Source organism: Tyto alba, unplaced genomic scaffold (genome assembly GCF_018691265.1).
Source record: "Tyto alba isolate M040663 unplaced genomic scaffold, T.alba_DEE_v4.0 Super-Scaffold_20, whole genome shotgun sequence".
Lineage (NCBI taxonomy): Eukaryota > Metazoa > Chordata > Aves > Strigiformes > Tytonidae > Tyto > Tyto alba.
The window spans coordinates 238,277-253,668 of NW_024881283.1; the positions used below are offsets into that span (position 1 = coordinate 238,277).

Below are 15,392 nucleotides of genomic sequence, written 5' to 3' on the forward strand. Positions count from 1 at the left end.
TTATATGTGAAAAGGAGCACAGTTTGTCTGACCATGACCAAGTCCTGATGACATCGACTCCACGAGGCATTTACTGGCACTGATCACACATGATAAGGACCGTAACATGCATGAAAATACAACAGGCACGGGGAAAGGAGACTGGAGAAATGTGGAAGCTGCCTGAGGAGCCCCAGGGCAGGGGGTCTCCTGCTGTCCTGGGCAGCAGGGCTGGTGGGGAGGCAGAGGCGGGACAAAGGCAGCCAGGGCTGAGGGTCACTTGCAGCATGAATGCAGGACAGACAGAGAGTGCCTGGCCTCTGTTTCCTCATGCCCTTTGGACCAGCTCAAGTAGTGGGGACATCTGGGGAGGCTGCCATCCCTCTCTGGGTTTTTTCCTCAGTTTTTGCTTAGGTCTTTCTGGTGCTGGTTATTTCTCTCTCTTATCAGTCCCAGGCAGCCCTTTTCACTGAGGGCTACTACATCCACCTCTCCCCTCATCCAAAGGGCCCATCATCTCATTGTAAATGGTATTCAGGTTGGTCAGGCACAATTTGCCCTTGTTCAGTTTTTACTGGCAGTTCCAAATCTCATTCTTGTCCTTCAGGTGCTTGGAAATGGCTTCCAGGAGGATTTGCTCCATCACCTTCCCAGGGACAGATGTGAGGTTGAGCAGCCTGTAGCTCCCTCATCTTCCTTTTTGCTCTTCATGAAGATGGGTGGCATGTTTGACTTTTCCCGGGTGTCAGGAACCTCCCTGACTGCCATGGCCTTTCCAGGGTGACAGAAGCAGCCACACACTGACCTTGGCCACCACCCTCAGCACCCTTGGCTGAAACTCACCTCATAGAGGACCCACAGAGTCATGTATGGCCAACCAGCTTGCTGAAAGTCTCTCCACATGTTCCTGGTCACTAGGCCCACTGCCACACTGAGTTTTGAGATTTGGGCCCACATATTTTTTTTTTTTAGCCTTGCTGTGGCTGCCAACACCCTTACTGAAGCCTCTTTTGCTACCTTCTTCATCCCTTGTTAGTTCCAGCTTCAGCTCAGCTCTGCTTTTCCTAGCTCCATCCCTGAACACACAGACAAGGTCTTTGTGCTCCCCCAAGGGGATCCTGAACCCCTTCAGCCCTCTGTGCATCTCTACCCTGTCCCACAGGCAGGCTGGTGTCAAGAGGGTGGCATCTGGGGACAGCACAGCAGTGTTGGGAGCAGGAGCACCAACAAGGAAAGGGGGGGTGCGAGACATGCCCTGGGCTGCACACAGGGGCAAGGGGGGGCTGGTGCCTCGGTGGTTGGCCAGGCTGTATGGGCTTGGGGTGGATGCCAGCTTGAGAGTAGGAGCTCTGGGATTTCCATGGAATTCCAGTGAAAATGTGGCTGCAGCGAAAGCAAGTGGGCAGGTTCAGGCACAGGCAACTGCAGTGGCAAGGGTGCACAAGAAAGTGTGCTGGCCTCCTGCCATGGTTGCTCAACTTCATCCATAAAATTCCACGTGGGTTTTGCATTTCAACAGGGTTGGCCTTGAAGTTGAAACAGTTGTCCAAGGCCCCTTTGTTCTACAGGGCAGTTTCCCAAGAAATCCAGCCCAGGAACTTCCTGAGAAAGACAAAAATTTCTCCCTTGTACTCCAAGGCTCTGATTCTGGGGTTTGTCCTGCGCACCTCTCTTGGGAGTTTAAACCCCACCATCTCCTGGTCACTGCAGCCATGTGACACCGACCCTCAGTGGAAAAGCTCATGTGCCCATGGTTACAAGTTCTTGGTGCTCTGTCTCAAATATTTTCTCCAGAATGACACGACAGGACACATCAAGCCTCTCATCTTGCTGCACCCATTCCTGGAGGAACGGAGAAGTGACAGGGTTTGACTGTCCCCTTTTCAGTGCTGAGGCAGGATTTGGGGAAGTGCGGTGCTTCCCCCTGCATCAGCTCCTTCATCTCACTGAGAGGTGGGGCTACAACATCTGCTGGGCAGCCAGCCCAGGTTCTGGATGCCACCAGTCTTCTCTGGGGACATGCTTCTTTTAGCCACCAGCCGTTGCTGGGTCCTGCTCCACCTGCTGCCAACCCAAGGGCAGCTTCATCGCCCTTCTGGCCTTTGGCAACTTCTGCTCCACGTGGCTTCGTGCTCCTCCGGGCAGCTCTTCTTGCCTGGCTGAGAGCCACTCACAGGTGACCAACAGCCTCCATAACAGTGGCTGTAGGGGAGAGGGAAGGTGGGCATGAAGGGTTGCACTGGCCTTTCACCACCAGGAATTGTCTCCTTTGTATCAGCCCTTAGGAAGCCCTGCCAAAGCATCTCCCAAATTCAGTGCTGGCAGGAGGATCTCCTATAGACCCCTCTGGTCTGAGCCTCCTCCAGACTGTCTGCACCCCTGGGCTGGATGCTCTGCCTGGCACGGGAGGATCAGGCCACTCTCCTTGTACCCACACCATCTCCACCTTGGGAAAGAAACACCTCTAAGATTTGAAGACAGGCTTCAGGCCTGCCCATTGCTCCCACCCCCCACTTCTCTGGATATCCAGAACAACCTGAGGGGTGCTTGGGCTCCTCTTTAATAGGACATAACCAGAGTCTTCACATTTGTCTCAGGACAACAAATGGCACCATCCAGACCCCAAACTCACCTGCTGCAGGTCCTGTACTGCACAGTGGTGATTGGTGTCAGGACCAACTGCCACTCCCAGCTGTACTGCTCGGGGCTGTGGTCACACCATCAGTTGAGATTTTAGGCACCAAAAACGAATATTGTGCTTTGCCCCCAGCTGACAGTTAAGCACCATGCAGCCACTAACTCACTATCCCCATATCTCCCCTGATGGGATGGGGAGGAGAATCAGAAAAAAAAAAAAAAATGAAAACAGCAAAAATCCTCATGTGTTGAGATAAGAAGACTTTAATAATTGAAAAAAGATGTAGTAGTAGTAGTAGTAGTAATAATAATAATAATAATAATAATAATAATAATAATAATAATAATAATATAAATAATTGCAATAATTGTAATGAAAAGGAAGATAAAAAAAAGAGAGAGGAATAAAACCAAAGAAGAAGACAAGGGGTGCCCAGTGCAATTGCTCTGTACCCACTGATCCATGCCCAGCTGGTCCCCCCAAGCAGTGATCCACATCTCACGGCCAACCCACTGCCTTCCTCCCTCTTGTTTATATACAGGGCCTGATGTCCTGTGGTATCAAATAGCACTATGGCTAGTTTCGGTCAGCTGTCCTGGCCATGCTCTCTCTCAGATCCTTGTGCCCCGCCTCACTGGCAGCATGGGAAACTGAACAATCCTTGACTTAGGATAAGCCCTGCTCAACAACAACTAAAACATCCTGTGTTCTCAACATTGTTCTCATCCTAAACCCAAAGCACAGCACTGTAACCAGCTGTTAGGAAGAAAATTAACTCTGTCCCAGCTGAAATCAGGACTTTGCAGATTGCCTTTCTTGGTAAGCCTGGCTCCTTGCAACCCTTTTTGTCAAATAGGCAAGTTCTTATGGGCCCCACTGCCCTCTGCATCTGACATGCACACCAGCTGGTTGGATCATTTGGCCTCTGTGACCAAAGGCCATGGGTCATGCTCATGATCCAGGCCTTTTGCAAGCACCAGTTTCCTTCCTGTTGTTCTTTGCAGTCACATGAACTAGGATCGGAAATGTCAGGCTGTGCTCTGCCTGTTGTGACAAACTGCTCAGCCCTCGTCACTGATCTGCCTTCAACCAAAAAGACTTTTCAGCGTGCACAACATTCTTGTCAGGGTGGCTTCTGCATCCGTTCCTGCACTGCCTGCTGGCAGGAGTTTGCTGCAAGTTTTGGAAAGCAGCAAATGCTGATTTTTGTCACTCTTATCCCCAAACTTGACGTTGTCTTTGCCCAATAAGGTGTGGTACTGACCTTCTGAGGCACATAGATTTAGGTCAACCTCACTGCTCATTGTCTTCCTGTGAAGTTCAGTGTGACTGGGGATGAGCTAGCTCATCGTTACAGTGGTGCTTTCCACCTTCGTCATCACTTCCATTAAATGAGCATTTCTTTTTCTTACTCATACTGCCATACACCCAGTCAAGTTATTGTCTTCTCAGAGGAACCATCTGCACACATGCCTTAAATGCTGATGTGCTGGAGCTTCAGTGCACAGGGACCTTGAGATACTTGGGGCTTTGGCCAGCAGGAACCTCAAGTTGTACAAGGAGAAGGGGCAAAGTGGGACTGGACCAGCAGAGGAGTGAGTCTGAGGAGAAGGCCCTGGGCACTGTGAGTGATGCCATATGTGCCGCTGGTAAAGGCTCACCATGAATAGAGCCAGCTCCTGCATACGGAGCTGCACTGTAGCATGACCATCGAGACACGGGGAGTTATCATCCCCCTCGACTCAGCACTGGTGTGGCCACACCTGTAACATTCTCTGGGGCTTTCCATTCTGAGGAGCAGGAAGGAACGGGAGAGTGCCCAGAGGATGTCTGCAAAGGTGGGTTTAGAGGGCATGAAGCACATGAAGTGTGTGGAGTGCCTGAGGGACCTGGGCTTCCTTGTCCTGATGGTGTGGAAGGTCGTGCGGGAGTAAAAGAGTAGCTTGAAATTAGGAGTTTTGGGTGTTTTCAGAGATTTTGGACCTTTTCTTTGTAGTGGGAAACCACCTGAGAAAGGAAAAGCATCACAAAGTGCAGCTTGGGAGGTTGAGACTGGACAGGAGGAGAAAAAAATGTCCCTTGAAGGGTAGTGCTGTGGTACCAGAGGTCACCCAGAGCCCAGATCAGTGCAGTGCTTTGTGTTCCAAGGAACAGGCAGGGAGGAAGGAGAGATCTCAGGAAAGGCAGGGAGATGCCATAGGTTGGGTGTCCACAGCCTGGGGGTCTCTGTCCCCTTGGCTATGGCAGTTGTCTCTGCTACCAAGGCCTGGAAAGGAGACATGATAATCGCATGGAACTGGGGCCTCGTGGCTTCCTTGCAGCCCCCCAGGGAGGCTGGGAGCTGTGGTACCACTGTCCTCCACTCAGCATTGCCCACCCCACCCCACAGTGCCCCAGGAAGAGCCCTGAGCCAGTGTGAGGGACGGGATCCCCCTTCTTGGGGCTGACCACTTGGCATGATAAAATATATCAAGTTTTACTCAGCATCAGCTCCCCTTGCACAGTGCCTTTGCCTACCTGTACTCACAGCCTCCAATTTTCTTCTCTAACTAATCCATGGGGACACCTGGTCTGTAATGGGCCTCAGAGGGGCCAATTAACACTCCAAGACACTTTGGCTTTTGCTTCTGACTTTAACCCCTTCAGAGGTTGGTTCAGCTCCTCTCAGTATCTGAGGTTCAAGCACCAAATACACCACAGGTCTCATCAAAGTGCAGAAAACCATGAAGGAGCCACATCTCTTCCATCAATTATTTCAGGACTTCCAGGCTTGTACAGCTAATTGGAGAGGCTTCAGGAGTCTACTTAAAGTGGAAGATTTTAATGACAACTTCATAAAAATACTTTTTTTTTTTTTTTTCATTTTGAAGGGGTTTTTAATTCCTTTTTTAATTTTACAGAAGTGATAGAAGCTTTCTCCAATTCAGAGGGTCTTCTAAGGAGGACAGGAAATGTAGCAACAGCGGTCTCCTCATGGTCCCCCACTGTATGGGCAACTTTCCTCCCCACCTCCCCAGCCCCACCATTTCCCTCAGGGGCTGCCTGGGACTTGCATTCTTCTACATCAGACTTCCTCACTGATGTTCACAGCTGAATGTTACAGCTCCTTTGCACCAATTCCCACCTGATTTACCCTGAGACTTGACTGTAAATAGTCACAGGAATCTTATTAATTTGAAGAAACGAGAAGTAAAACATGATACAAATTATTAAAAAAAAAAATCAACAATGAAGTCCTCAACTGTATGCCAAGTCCAAGCCTCCACTAAGGTCTACCTTCCTCAAGCGATGACCATAAAAGAAATATGCTAGACAAATAGATAGGAAATTATAAATATACACACAATTAGCAAGTTGGCTAAAAAGAGAGTTTGGCAGTTTAAATCAACTTTTCCACCTTCTTGGCCAAATTTCTAGCCCAGAGCCTTGTCACCAACTCATGCCTCTAGTGATCTCCCTGCCCATCTTCCTGTGCCTCCTTAGCCCATGCCCACCTCTAGCAAATGAAGTTGGGGTGTTGTGGGCAACATTTTACAGTCAACTGAAAAATCATTTGTCAATGTTCAAAGCATTTCTGAGGTATAACTGAGAAAGAAATGAACTTGTGTTACATCATGTGGTTGTTAACATCATTATATTTAGCAAAACCCATCCTCGAAGACAGTCTGTTCTAAAAGCTCCCCTGCAACCTGGACAGAAATTAAGATGCAAGAATAAACTAATTATAGTTGCTGCACTCTAACAAGCTCCCAGGGGAAAGTTACTGAGTCTGGAGAGCTATGGGAGGAATAAAGAGTCTTTGGGGTTTAGTGGGGCATGCTGAGGGGTTTGGGTGAGGAAGCTCCCTCAGGAGATTGACGTGAGCCTCTCTGGGGGCTGATTAGAGCAGAAGAACAGAGGCAAGTGACTTCAGGGTGACAAAGAAAGGAGACAGAGACATCCTGTGTCGTGTAGCCCCTTGGATGTGCCCTGCCAAGGGGCTCAGTGCTAATTCCCAGCCCATTTGAATGGTGATGCCTTTGGTCATCAGCAGCTGAGGTTTTCCCCCGGTCACTCTGAGGACAAATACACGCCGAGTGCCACATCCTTGCCCCTCAGGCCTGGCACTGCCCAGCTCCCCCTAAACCTTTGCCTATACCCTAACACCTAACCCTGAAAGGTGAGCTCTCATCCTTAGCCCTGCCCTGATCACTGAAGCTGAAACCCTCACCAGATACCTGAAATCTAAGCCCTACCTACCTCCCTAATCCTTTCCCTCAACACCCCTCATCTTCAACCAAGTCCTTCCCTGGGCTGGCCTAACCCTGGGCAACAGCCCTGGGTGGGGTGCAGCTCAGCAGAAAAGGCCCTGGGGGTCATGGTGGACAACAAGCTGCACATGAGTCAGCGGTGACGGCTGGCAACCCAGAAGGCCAACAGCATCCTGGCTGTCTGAAGAGGAGCATGGCCAGGAGATGAGGGGGAGGGATTCTCCCCTTCCATTCAGTGCTTGCTAGACCACATGCCCAGTACTGCACTGAGTTTGGGGCCTCCTGCCCCCAGTACAGGAAGGACATCAATCAACTGGAGCAAGCTCAGTGAAGAGGCACCAATACAGTCGGGCATGTGTAGACGTGCAGGGGGCTGGAGAGCTTCCCACCTGAGGAAAGGCTGAGGGAACACTCTCCAGTATGGAGACGAGAAGGCTTTGGGAAACCTTGTAGGAGCATTTCAGTACCTGTCAGGCAGCTAAGAAAATAGAGCCAGGCTCTTCATTGTGGTGGATGGTGGGAAAAGGAGAGGCAAGGGACAAAAGTGGAAAGAACGTTCAGGCAGGAGATGAGGACCATGAGGTCATAACCATGAGGTCACTTACACACTGGAAGAGGTTATCTTGAGAGGCTCTGCAACCCAGACCCTTGGAGGTTTCCAAGCCTCCTTTCCCCCTACATATGGTCTCCCAACATTGAACAAAAGCTCTGGCTCAGGCAAGAATGAAGCAAAAGCCTATGGCACCAGCACAGAGCTCTTCCTCCCCTGGGCCTTCTCTTCTCTGTGAGAGGTGTCTGCCACCAACCCCACACTTCTTTCACCCTCAGCCTTTGCAGCTGCAATGTGCCTGGCCTTCTCACTTGACTTTGCAACCATCACCTTTGTATTTCAAGGCCCAACACATATCTTGTCACTCCCACTGTAAGCTGGCACCCACCCCGCACCTGGAGCCCACCTGGCCACAGGGGCAGGGAGAGGCCAGGCCCACTCTGCTTGCACTGGGCACAGCTTTTTCCTGGGAACGTCCCCAAGGAGCTCTCCTCACGTGTGTCAGGCTGTGGCCTGGCACAGGTGGCACAGGGACAAGGGCTGCTGGGGCAGGGCTGAAGTAGCTCAGCTGGGAGAGCGTTAGACTGAAGATCTAAAGGTCCCTGGTTCAACCCCAGGTTTCAGCAATGTTTTTCTCCCTTAGGGTCTTGCAGAGCCCGTCTGCCTTTGTCCATCCTGCCCTGGCCCTCCTTGCTCCTTCCCCTCTTGCCAGAGCACTGCCCGTGCGCTGTAGCTGCACATCTACAGGTTAGAAGGATCCTTCCTCTTGCGCCACAAGCCCCCAGCCTTCCCCTGGGCAGGACTCTCCACTCAGTGTGTCTTTGGGGTGTTCTCCAGCTGGGTCTCCTTCCCTGCTCCACAGGGATCGGGATCTCTCCACTCAGGGGTCTCTGCAAAGACTCTGTCTCTCTCCTCATGGTCATTCTCACTGGTGCACAGACTGCTCCCCTCCTCACACACATCCTTCACCTCAACCTCAGTTCCCAGACCAGGGCACACTGCCCACAGGGAGGCCACCATCTCCCCAGTCCCAGGGAGAGGCACTTCTTGCAGCTGAGCAGCACAATTGTCCCATGTTTACCACCACGAAGACACCACCCCTGCATGTGGTCAGGCTCTCAGCCTTGGAGTTAACAGCTGCCCGTGCTCAGCCACCCTGCCACAGAGACCCCAGCCAGGGCTGTCCCAGGGCACTGCTTTGCTGTCAGGACAGGCCTCAGCACTGGAGGAGTGGGGAGGTCCCTGAGCCCACCCCACACCCGCAGCCCCAGGGAGATGGAAGCCTGCTGTCCACCTCACCTCCTGGGATGCTGGTGGGAGGAGTGGTGCAGGGCAAGGCCCAGTGACTGGAGGAGGGGTTATAGGATTTCTGCCCCTGTGTGCCCCCCACCACACACCCTGGGGTGCCATCAGAGCCTGGGGGCACCTCACCCCAGAGAGGGAATTTCCCTCACCCTGTTGCACTGCTCCTGCTGTGGAGTTGGGGACAGACGTGGCAGAGAGGGGTGTTGTCCTGGGGGGCAGAGGAGGCTCAGGGGTTTTCTCTTCTCCATCGACCTAGCTCAGAATGGGCCAGAGCATGGGAGAAGTGCCTGCAGCAAGAGCCTCCTCCTGCCCCATTTCCCTGCAGAGATCGGTAAAGGGGCAGCACTCTGCAGTGCAGCCCTAGGGCAGGATCAGGCCCCAGTGGAGAGCCAGTCCTGACTTCCCCCATCTCAGGAGGCTTCAGGTTCTGTTTTCTGCAGAGGGTCCCAGGGCACCTGGGGGACAACGGCACTGTGATTGGCACAGACACATCATGGGAGGAGAGTGTCTCTCTTGCTGGCAGGTCTCAGGGGGCTGTAGCTCAGTGGCTGAGCAGCTGCTTTGCATGGGGGAGATCCTGGGTTCCATCCCCTGCACCTCCAGGGGTGCTGCTGCCCTGACTCCCCAGCCACAGGCAGGTGTGGGCTGGAGTTTAGGCTCTGGTCATCTCCAGGCCCTGTGGGCCTGTCCTGCCCAGCCAGGGTTTGGCTTTGAGGGCAGGAGGGCGGTGGCAGGGCTGGGTGTGCTGCCTCAGGGAGGGCACAGATTTCAGCAGCACGCTCGGAATCGTTTCTGGCTGCACTGAGGGATGTGCTGTGAGAGTGCTGGTCCAGCGCATGTGTCCTTTGGGACCAGGGCCACACTGCCCTGGTGGCTTGCCAGGGGCAAGGCTCTAAGATTGTCCTTTCTCCAGGGGGAGATCCCAAACCACATGGGAAGCACTCCTCTGTGCCAGCAGGTAGGGGTGTCTGAGCTGGATGAGCCTGGACAGGGCTGTGGGACTCCCAGCCGGAGGAATGACATTTCCTACCCTGACCCTGTCTCCAGGTGTTTCTCCTTCCACCGGCACCACTGGCTGGAGCAGAGCCCCAGTTCAGGGAACGAGGAGCTGCTGAGGTCAGGCACAGCTCGGCAGAGGTGAGACTGGTGGGGCCGGTGCCCACCTCTTATTCATGGGGTGTCTGGTGTCTCCGTGCACCCTGTGCTGGTGGGATCGGGGAGTCACAAGCCTGTCCACACACATGCCCAGGCAGCGAGGGCCAGGACATGGTGCCTTGGCTGCTCCCCCAGCAAAAAACTGGCAACCAAAACGGGGGGAGAGACACGGACTTTCACCACAGGGTGCCCAGCCCTTGGCAACAGGGAGCCCAAACTCAGAGAAATAAGGCTGCTCTCCCATGGACTTTCCACATCCGAGCTCTTCCCAGCGTGGGGCAGCGGTGCTGAGGGTTGGGGTCTCACTGCAACCCCCCTCAGGTAGATCCTCAGGAGCTGCAGGAGCAGCCACAGATCTGGGGCACAGTGGCAATCCTGCTTTGCTGCAGAGAAGGGACCCAGCTGGCAGGGCCAGCCTGTTAGGTCCCAAAATGCATGAAACAGGTTCTTTCTGCTCAGGGGTGCTGTCCCCTCAAGCACACCCACGCCTGGGGCTTATTTCCTCAAGGAGGAAGAGGCAAACCTCTACCAGGTGCCAGATTATGAGAGAAATATTACACCTGTGGGAGGGCAGAGCTGGTGGGGCAGTCACACCGGATAGGCACTGGGCTTCTTCTCCCCAGTTTCCACATTGGGGCACCTTGAGTGTGCAGATCAGTGTCCATACTGCCCAGAGGCCCCCACCATCCCATGTTCAGAAAATAACACTCTCCTCTTCATTACTTCACTTTTATAAACTTATTTCTCTGAGATGCAGGTCTGGAGCTTATCCCAGTGGGAGTTCTCCAGGCTGTGTTTGCAATGCCCATGGATGTCACGCATCATTGTGGGGATCTTGCCCTGGGAACACTGCTCTCCCATGAGGGCTGCCAGCAGGAAGGCTCTCAGGAGTGGGGCAGAGGGATGTGTGAACCTCGGCTCCCCCCAGGTGCCCCCAGGGTCAGCCCAGGGGTGGAGGAGCTCCCAGCAGGGAATGGGGCAACACTGCTATAGGAGAAGATGTTGGCAACGTCTGCCTCCTCTCCACTTCTGCTCCAGGGCCAGATCCTACTGTTTGCAGCACTATGGAGCTGCAGCTACTCCCCACAGGCAATCCTGCCACAGACACCCAACGCACCTTCCAGCCTGCAGCAGAGAAGCCCATTGGGGAATAGCCGGTGGAGTGCGGAGACCCACCAGCGGGAGCAGGGAGGGCAGTTGGGCAGTTTGGGCGCCAGGTCCTGCCCAGGTGCCAAACTCTTCTCCCAGCCTGGCTTCTGCACAAGGTTTCTGTGCCGTGGGTGCTGGGGCAGGTGAAACCCCAGCTGAGGGAGAGGGACCCTGGCTCAGCTCCCAGCAGCACCTGTTTTAGTGGAGGGACACAAAATCTCCACTGCCATGGAAAAGTGCCCACATGAGCATCCTCCCAGATGGGCCCTTCTCCAGGCCAGGGGCTGGACCATGGCTTTTGGCTGCTGCACGCGTCTTGTGGGGAAGCTTTCTCCATCCCCCTGGCCCTCTAACAGCACTGAGGGAACGGTGCCCTCATCCTCGGTGCTCCCAGCCCTCCTGTACCTGCCCACAAGTACTGCCCCGCACACAACCCAAACTGACATCCCTGGCAAGGCAGCAGGGGAGCAGGGGTGGGAGCTGGAGGGGAGCAGGAGGAGGGTTTCCCAGGGCTGCCCCGGGTCTGCAAGGCAGGAGGAACAGCCCATGGAGACTGAGGTCCTGGCAGAGCATGAGGAGAGAGAATCCCAGCCACGTGTTTCCCAGGAGGTGGCTCTGCACCCTGTGCCAGGGCAGTGGGGAGCAGAGCTGCCTCCCAAGCATTGTGGGAGGTAATCCACGGGCCATGATCCCACCTGGGGCTGGCTGGGGTGTTCAGGGCCCTGCGGTCACCTTAGGGCTCGCTTCTGTGAGACAAAAGCCCAGGGCTCACCCTGACATGGCAGCTCTGTCAGTGGCCTCTGCATGGTGGGATCAGTGTGGCCCAGGCAGGGCCTGGGGGAAAGAGCAGCTGGAACCCTTGGGGGAGAAAATGGGTGCTCCCACTGGGGTGCATCCAGGGACCTATCAGAGAGCCATTTTGTCTAGAAACTGCCTGTGGGCAGCAGGATGGAGATGTCTCTGTCACCAAGATTATTCCCCAGGGACCATGGCCTCACGCAGCCCCACAGGCTGACCTTGAGCCTGCTGTCCCTGAGACGTGTCCCTTCCCTGCCACCTGTGTCTCTGTTCTCTGCTCCCCCTGAGCAGCCTCAGGGAGATGTCCCTGACACCTGGCAGGGAAGCATCAGCTCTGGGTCAAAGCCCCCAGAAGCTTTTAATAAGCAAATATAAGAATGCACAGCATAAAAATGGGAATAAAAACGGAGGAATCTCCCGGCGGTTTCTGATGCCCATGACTCAAGGGAGACAGTCCCCTGGTGCTCCTGGCTCTCCCAGCTGCACAGACCTCTCCTCCCTCCTGGCTGCACCCAGCTGTGCAGCAGGGATGGGCTCTCCTGGCCTGGGGCTCAGGGACTGCTGTGCATCAAGCTTCGGTGTCACAGCCTTTGCGTCCTCACAGGGAAGTGCCACAGGCACCTCTTCAGCATCATCATAGCCCATGCTCCCCTGGGGACGGGGACGAGGTGTCTCCTTCAGCTCCAGGGACGTCGGCACTTCTCCAGGAGCGCAGGCTGCCCCCTGCAAGCAGCAAGGCCGGACGTTTCAGTTCACACCATGGGGTCTGTACACCACCACCCTCCCTGATTCCTCACCACATTCAGCTCCTTCTCCCACCCCCGGGCCTTTCAAGGAAAACTCCCATGCCAGGTTTCCCTCTTCCCTGCAGGTTTGGGTGTCAGTAGGGTAGTGACTTGAGGGGCACCAGGGATGGCACCCTAGGAACAGGCAGCGCTCTCTTTCCCTCTCACCTCCAGGTGCAGCCCTGGGCCCTGCTCCCTCCTCTGGCATCCTGGGCATTTCCCACTCTCCCTGCCCAGGCACAGCATCCTCCCCCGCATCAGGAACCTCCCTGGCATCATCGTAGCCATCTGCTGGGTCACCTCCGGGCAGGACAAGGACGTCTGAAAGGAGAGGGGAGTTGGTGACAGTGAGAAGATCCGTCCTGCAGAGCAGAGGATGGGAGGATGTGCAGGGACACAGAGCGCAGACACTGGGCTTGGCAGAACCACAAGATGATGCCCATGTCCTCCCCTTCTCCGATGGTGACACTCAGGGACACCTCTGTCCACCCCATGTCTGCAGGGAGATCAACCCCTTCCTGCCTCCGTTACCTGGTGCTGATCCCAGACCTTTCTCCTCCTCACTGACCCCAGGGTGGGGCTGCAGCTGGGTCAGGGACTCCTCTGAATAGGAGCCTGGAGAGATGCACAGCGGGTGTTATGGAGCAAGCCCCACTGACGTGGTTCACGGTCAGCGCTGCTGGGGAAGGGGGACCCACAGAGCTGGGGCTATGTGGGGAGGAGGTCTGGGAATTCACCCTGCTCCCCCGGGACAAACCCTGTCTCAAAGGAGCTTCCAGAGCTGGCCCAGGACAGCCCCTTCCCTCGCTCCTCGGGTGTCTCATGGGGTGCAGGGGCAGGAAGAGAGGGGCTGTCCAGCTGGGACAGTCAAAGCTGACTGGGAGAAAGCTTCTCTCCTGGATCCAGGACCTGGATGCTCTCCCCACAGCCCCCACAGCCCCAGCGCCACAGGGACCACAGGCTGGGGGGCTTCAGGGGGTCAGCTCTCGGTTGGGGCCAGAAGGAAAGGGTCCTGCGGATGTGCCTCCAGGGAAGACCCACACCCACCTGAGCGATCAAACCTGGCCCGTTTCTCCCACGCTGGGCTGTACCCGATCTCCTCGTACACAGCCTCGGGGAAGGGCTCCTGGGCTCTTCTGGAGCCTGTGGACAGAGACAGGGCTGGCACAGGGACAGGCAGAGGGGCAAAGGGACCCCACTGTGCTCCCCCAAAACGGTTCCATGTGCCACCTCAGGACTGGTCCAACAGCACAGCCCCACTGCACTGTCCAGGCACAGCTGCCACATCCCCAGTGAGGGCAGCATTGGTGTGAAGATTATCTGGGGCAGCATCACCCTCACATCATCCCTTTGGAGACAGTGCTCATGCCCCTCTGGCCTGTGCACCATGTCCCCCTTGTCTCACCCCGGATATGTTCCCACATTTCCTCTCCACCTGGAGCTTGCCCCTACCTGCCCCTGTCCCACCAGGGGGTGGGCAGGGCTGGGCAGGGGGACAGCCTGGGGGCCTGACACCACGGTGATGGACCCTGCTGCCCCACACTCCTCCTAGCATCTCTCTTGCCCCAGAGCCCCCTCCAGCACTACCGAGAGCACTGCCAGCCTTGGCCATCCCCTCTCTGCCATTTCTCTCCTCACACCATGGCTAACTGCCCCCACCTCGGGGCTCTCTCCACCCCTTGCTGCTGGTGCCCCACAGCCAGGCACTCAACGGGGAAGCACATGAGGCAGGTAGCAGCACACAGTCTCACCCTCCCGCTCTGCCTGTGCCCCTTGCTGACACCCCCCGCAGCACCCTACAGCCCTACCAGGAGGTATCTCCCCCCGGCACCTCTGGGCAAGGACCCACCTCTGCGCCCAGCCCTGGCGCTCAGCACTTGTCCAGCCAGGAGGGCCAGGAGCAGGCAGACAAGGGTCCCCAGGATGATGCACATGATGACGGGCACTGAGACTCTCCCGCTGCTGCTCTGATGGCCTCGGGTGGGATCTGCATGGGAGACAACTTCGAAGGGGCAGCACCCCAGGGGTGAGTGACAGGAAAGCTTCCACCATCCTGGGTAAATTATAGCTCTCCCCAACCCCCTGCCACCACTCCAGTATCTCCTCCAGGCAGTTTCACACCCCAGCTAGGAGCCCCTTCCATCCAGCTGTGGGTCACAGCCTGGCCCCGGGGGTACCCAGACTCCGGGGAGGACAAGTTACCTGCTCGGGGTGGGGGTGTTGTCGTCCTGGGTGTAGCTGCAGAGGAGGAAAAGGAGAGCTGGGCTGAGACACTGGGTGTGTGGGTATCAGGAAACCTCCTCCCCAACACACCGTGTGTGTGTGTGTGTGTGTGTGTGTGTGTGTGTGTGTGTCTCTAGATGTCCCTGACACATCCCACCCAAATTGCCCCTCCTGTAGTGCCAGAAAGGGAGGCCGGGACAGAGCCCAGCACCTCTGCTCTGGGAGGCAGGCAGGATGGCAGAGGCAGCCCAGGGGATAGCCCTGGGGCTGCAGGGCCCCATGGGCAGTGGCCAGAGCACGGCCAGTTACACCGAGGCTGCTCCCTGCCTGGCACCGGGCTCCTGCACTCCACAGGAATGTTCTTTCTCTCGGAAGGTCGGGGTCCATGCCCGGACCGCGTGGACAAAAGGCCTTCCCTAGTTCCCTGCTAATACCCGAGCAAAGGCTCCCAGCCCTGCCACTAACCTGAGCAGCGCACAGCAGCATCTTCCTTGTGCCGGCAAGCCCCGCTGTCCCCGGGCCGGGCCCAGCAGTCCTGCAGGGATGGCTCCGTCCCCCTG

General features: G+C 55.8%; 1 protein-coding gene and 1 non-coding gene across 2 annotated transcripts in view; one reads left to right on the forward strand and one right to left on the reverse strand.

Moving 5' to 3' along the window:
• The first annotated feature begins 7,970 nt into the window (after nucleotides 1-7,970).
• On the forward strand, nucleotides 7,971-8,043 carry TRNAF-GAA. The gene has a single exon. It is a non-coding gene; the product is annotated as a tRNA-Phe (tRNA).
• A 5,545-nt stretch (nucleotides 8,044-13,588) lies between these two features.
• LOC122152426 (antigen WC1.1-like) overlaps nucleotides 13,589-15,392 on the reverse strand; it is a 30,735-nt gene continuing 28,931 nt past the window's right edge. The window contains 3 exon segments of the mRNA XM_042793534.1: nucleotides 13,589-13,752; nucleotides 14,459-14,596; nucleotides 15,298-15,391. Coding sequence (XP_042649468.1) covers nucleotides 13,589-13,752; nucleotides 14,459-14,596; nucleotides 15,298-15,391 — 396 coding nt within the window.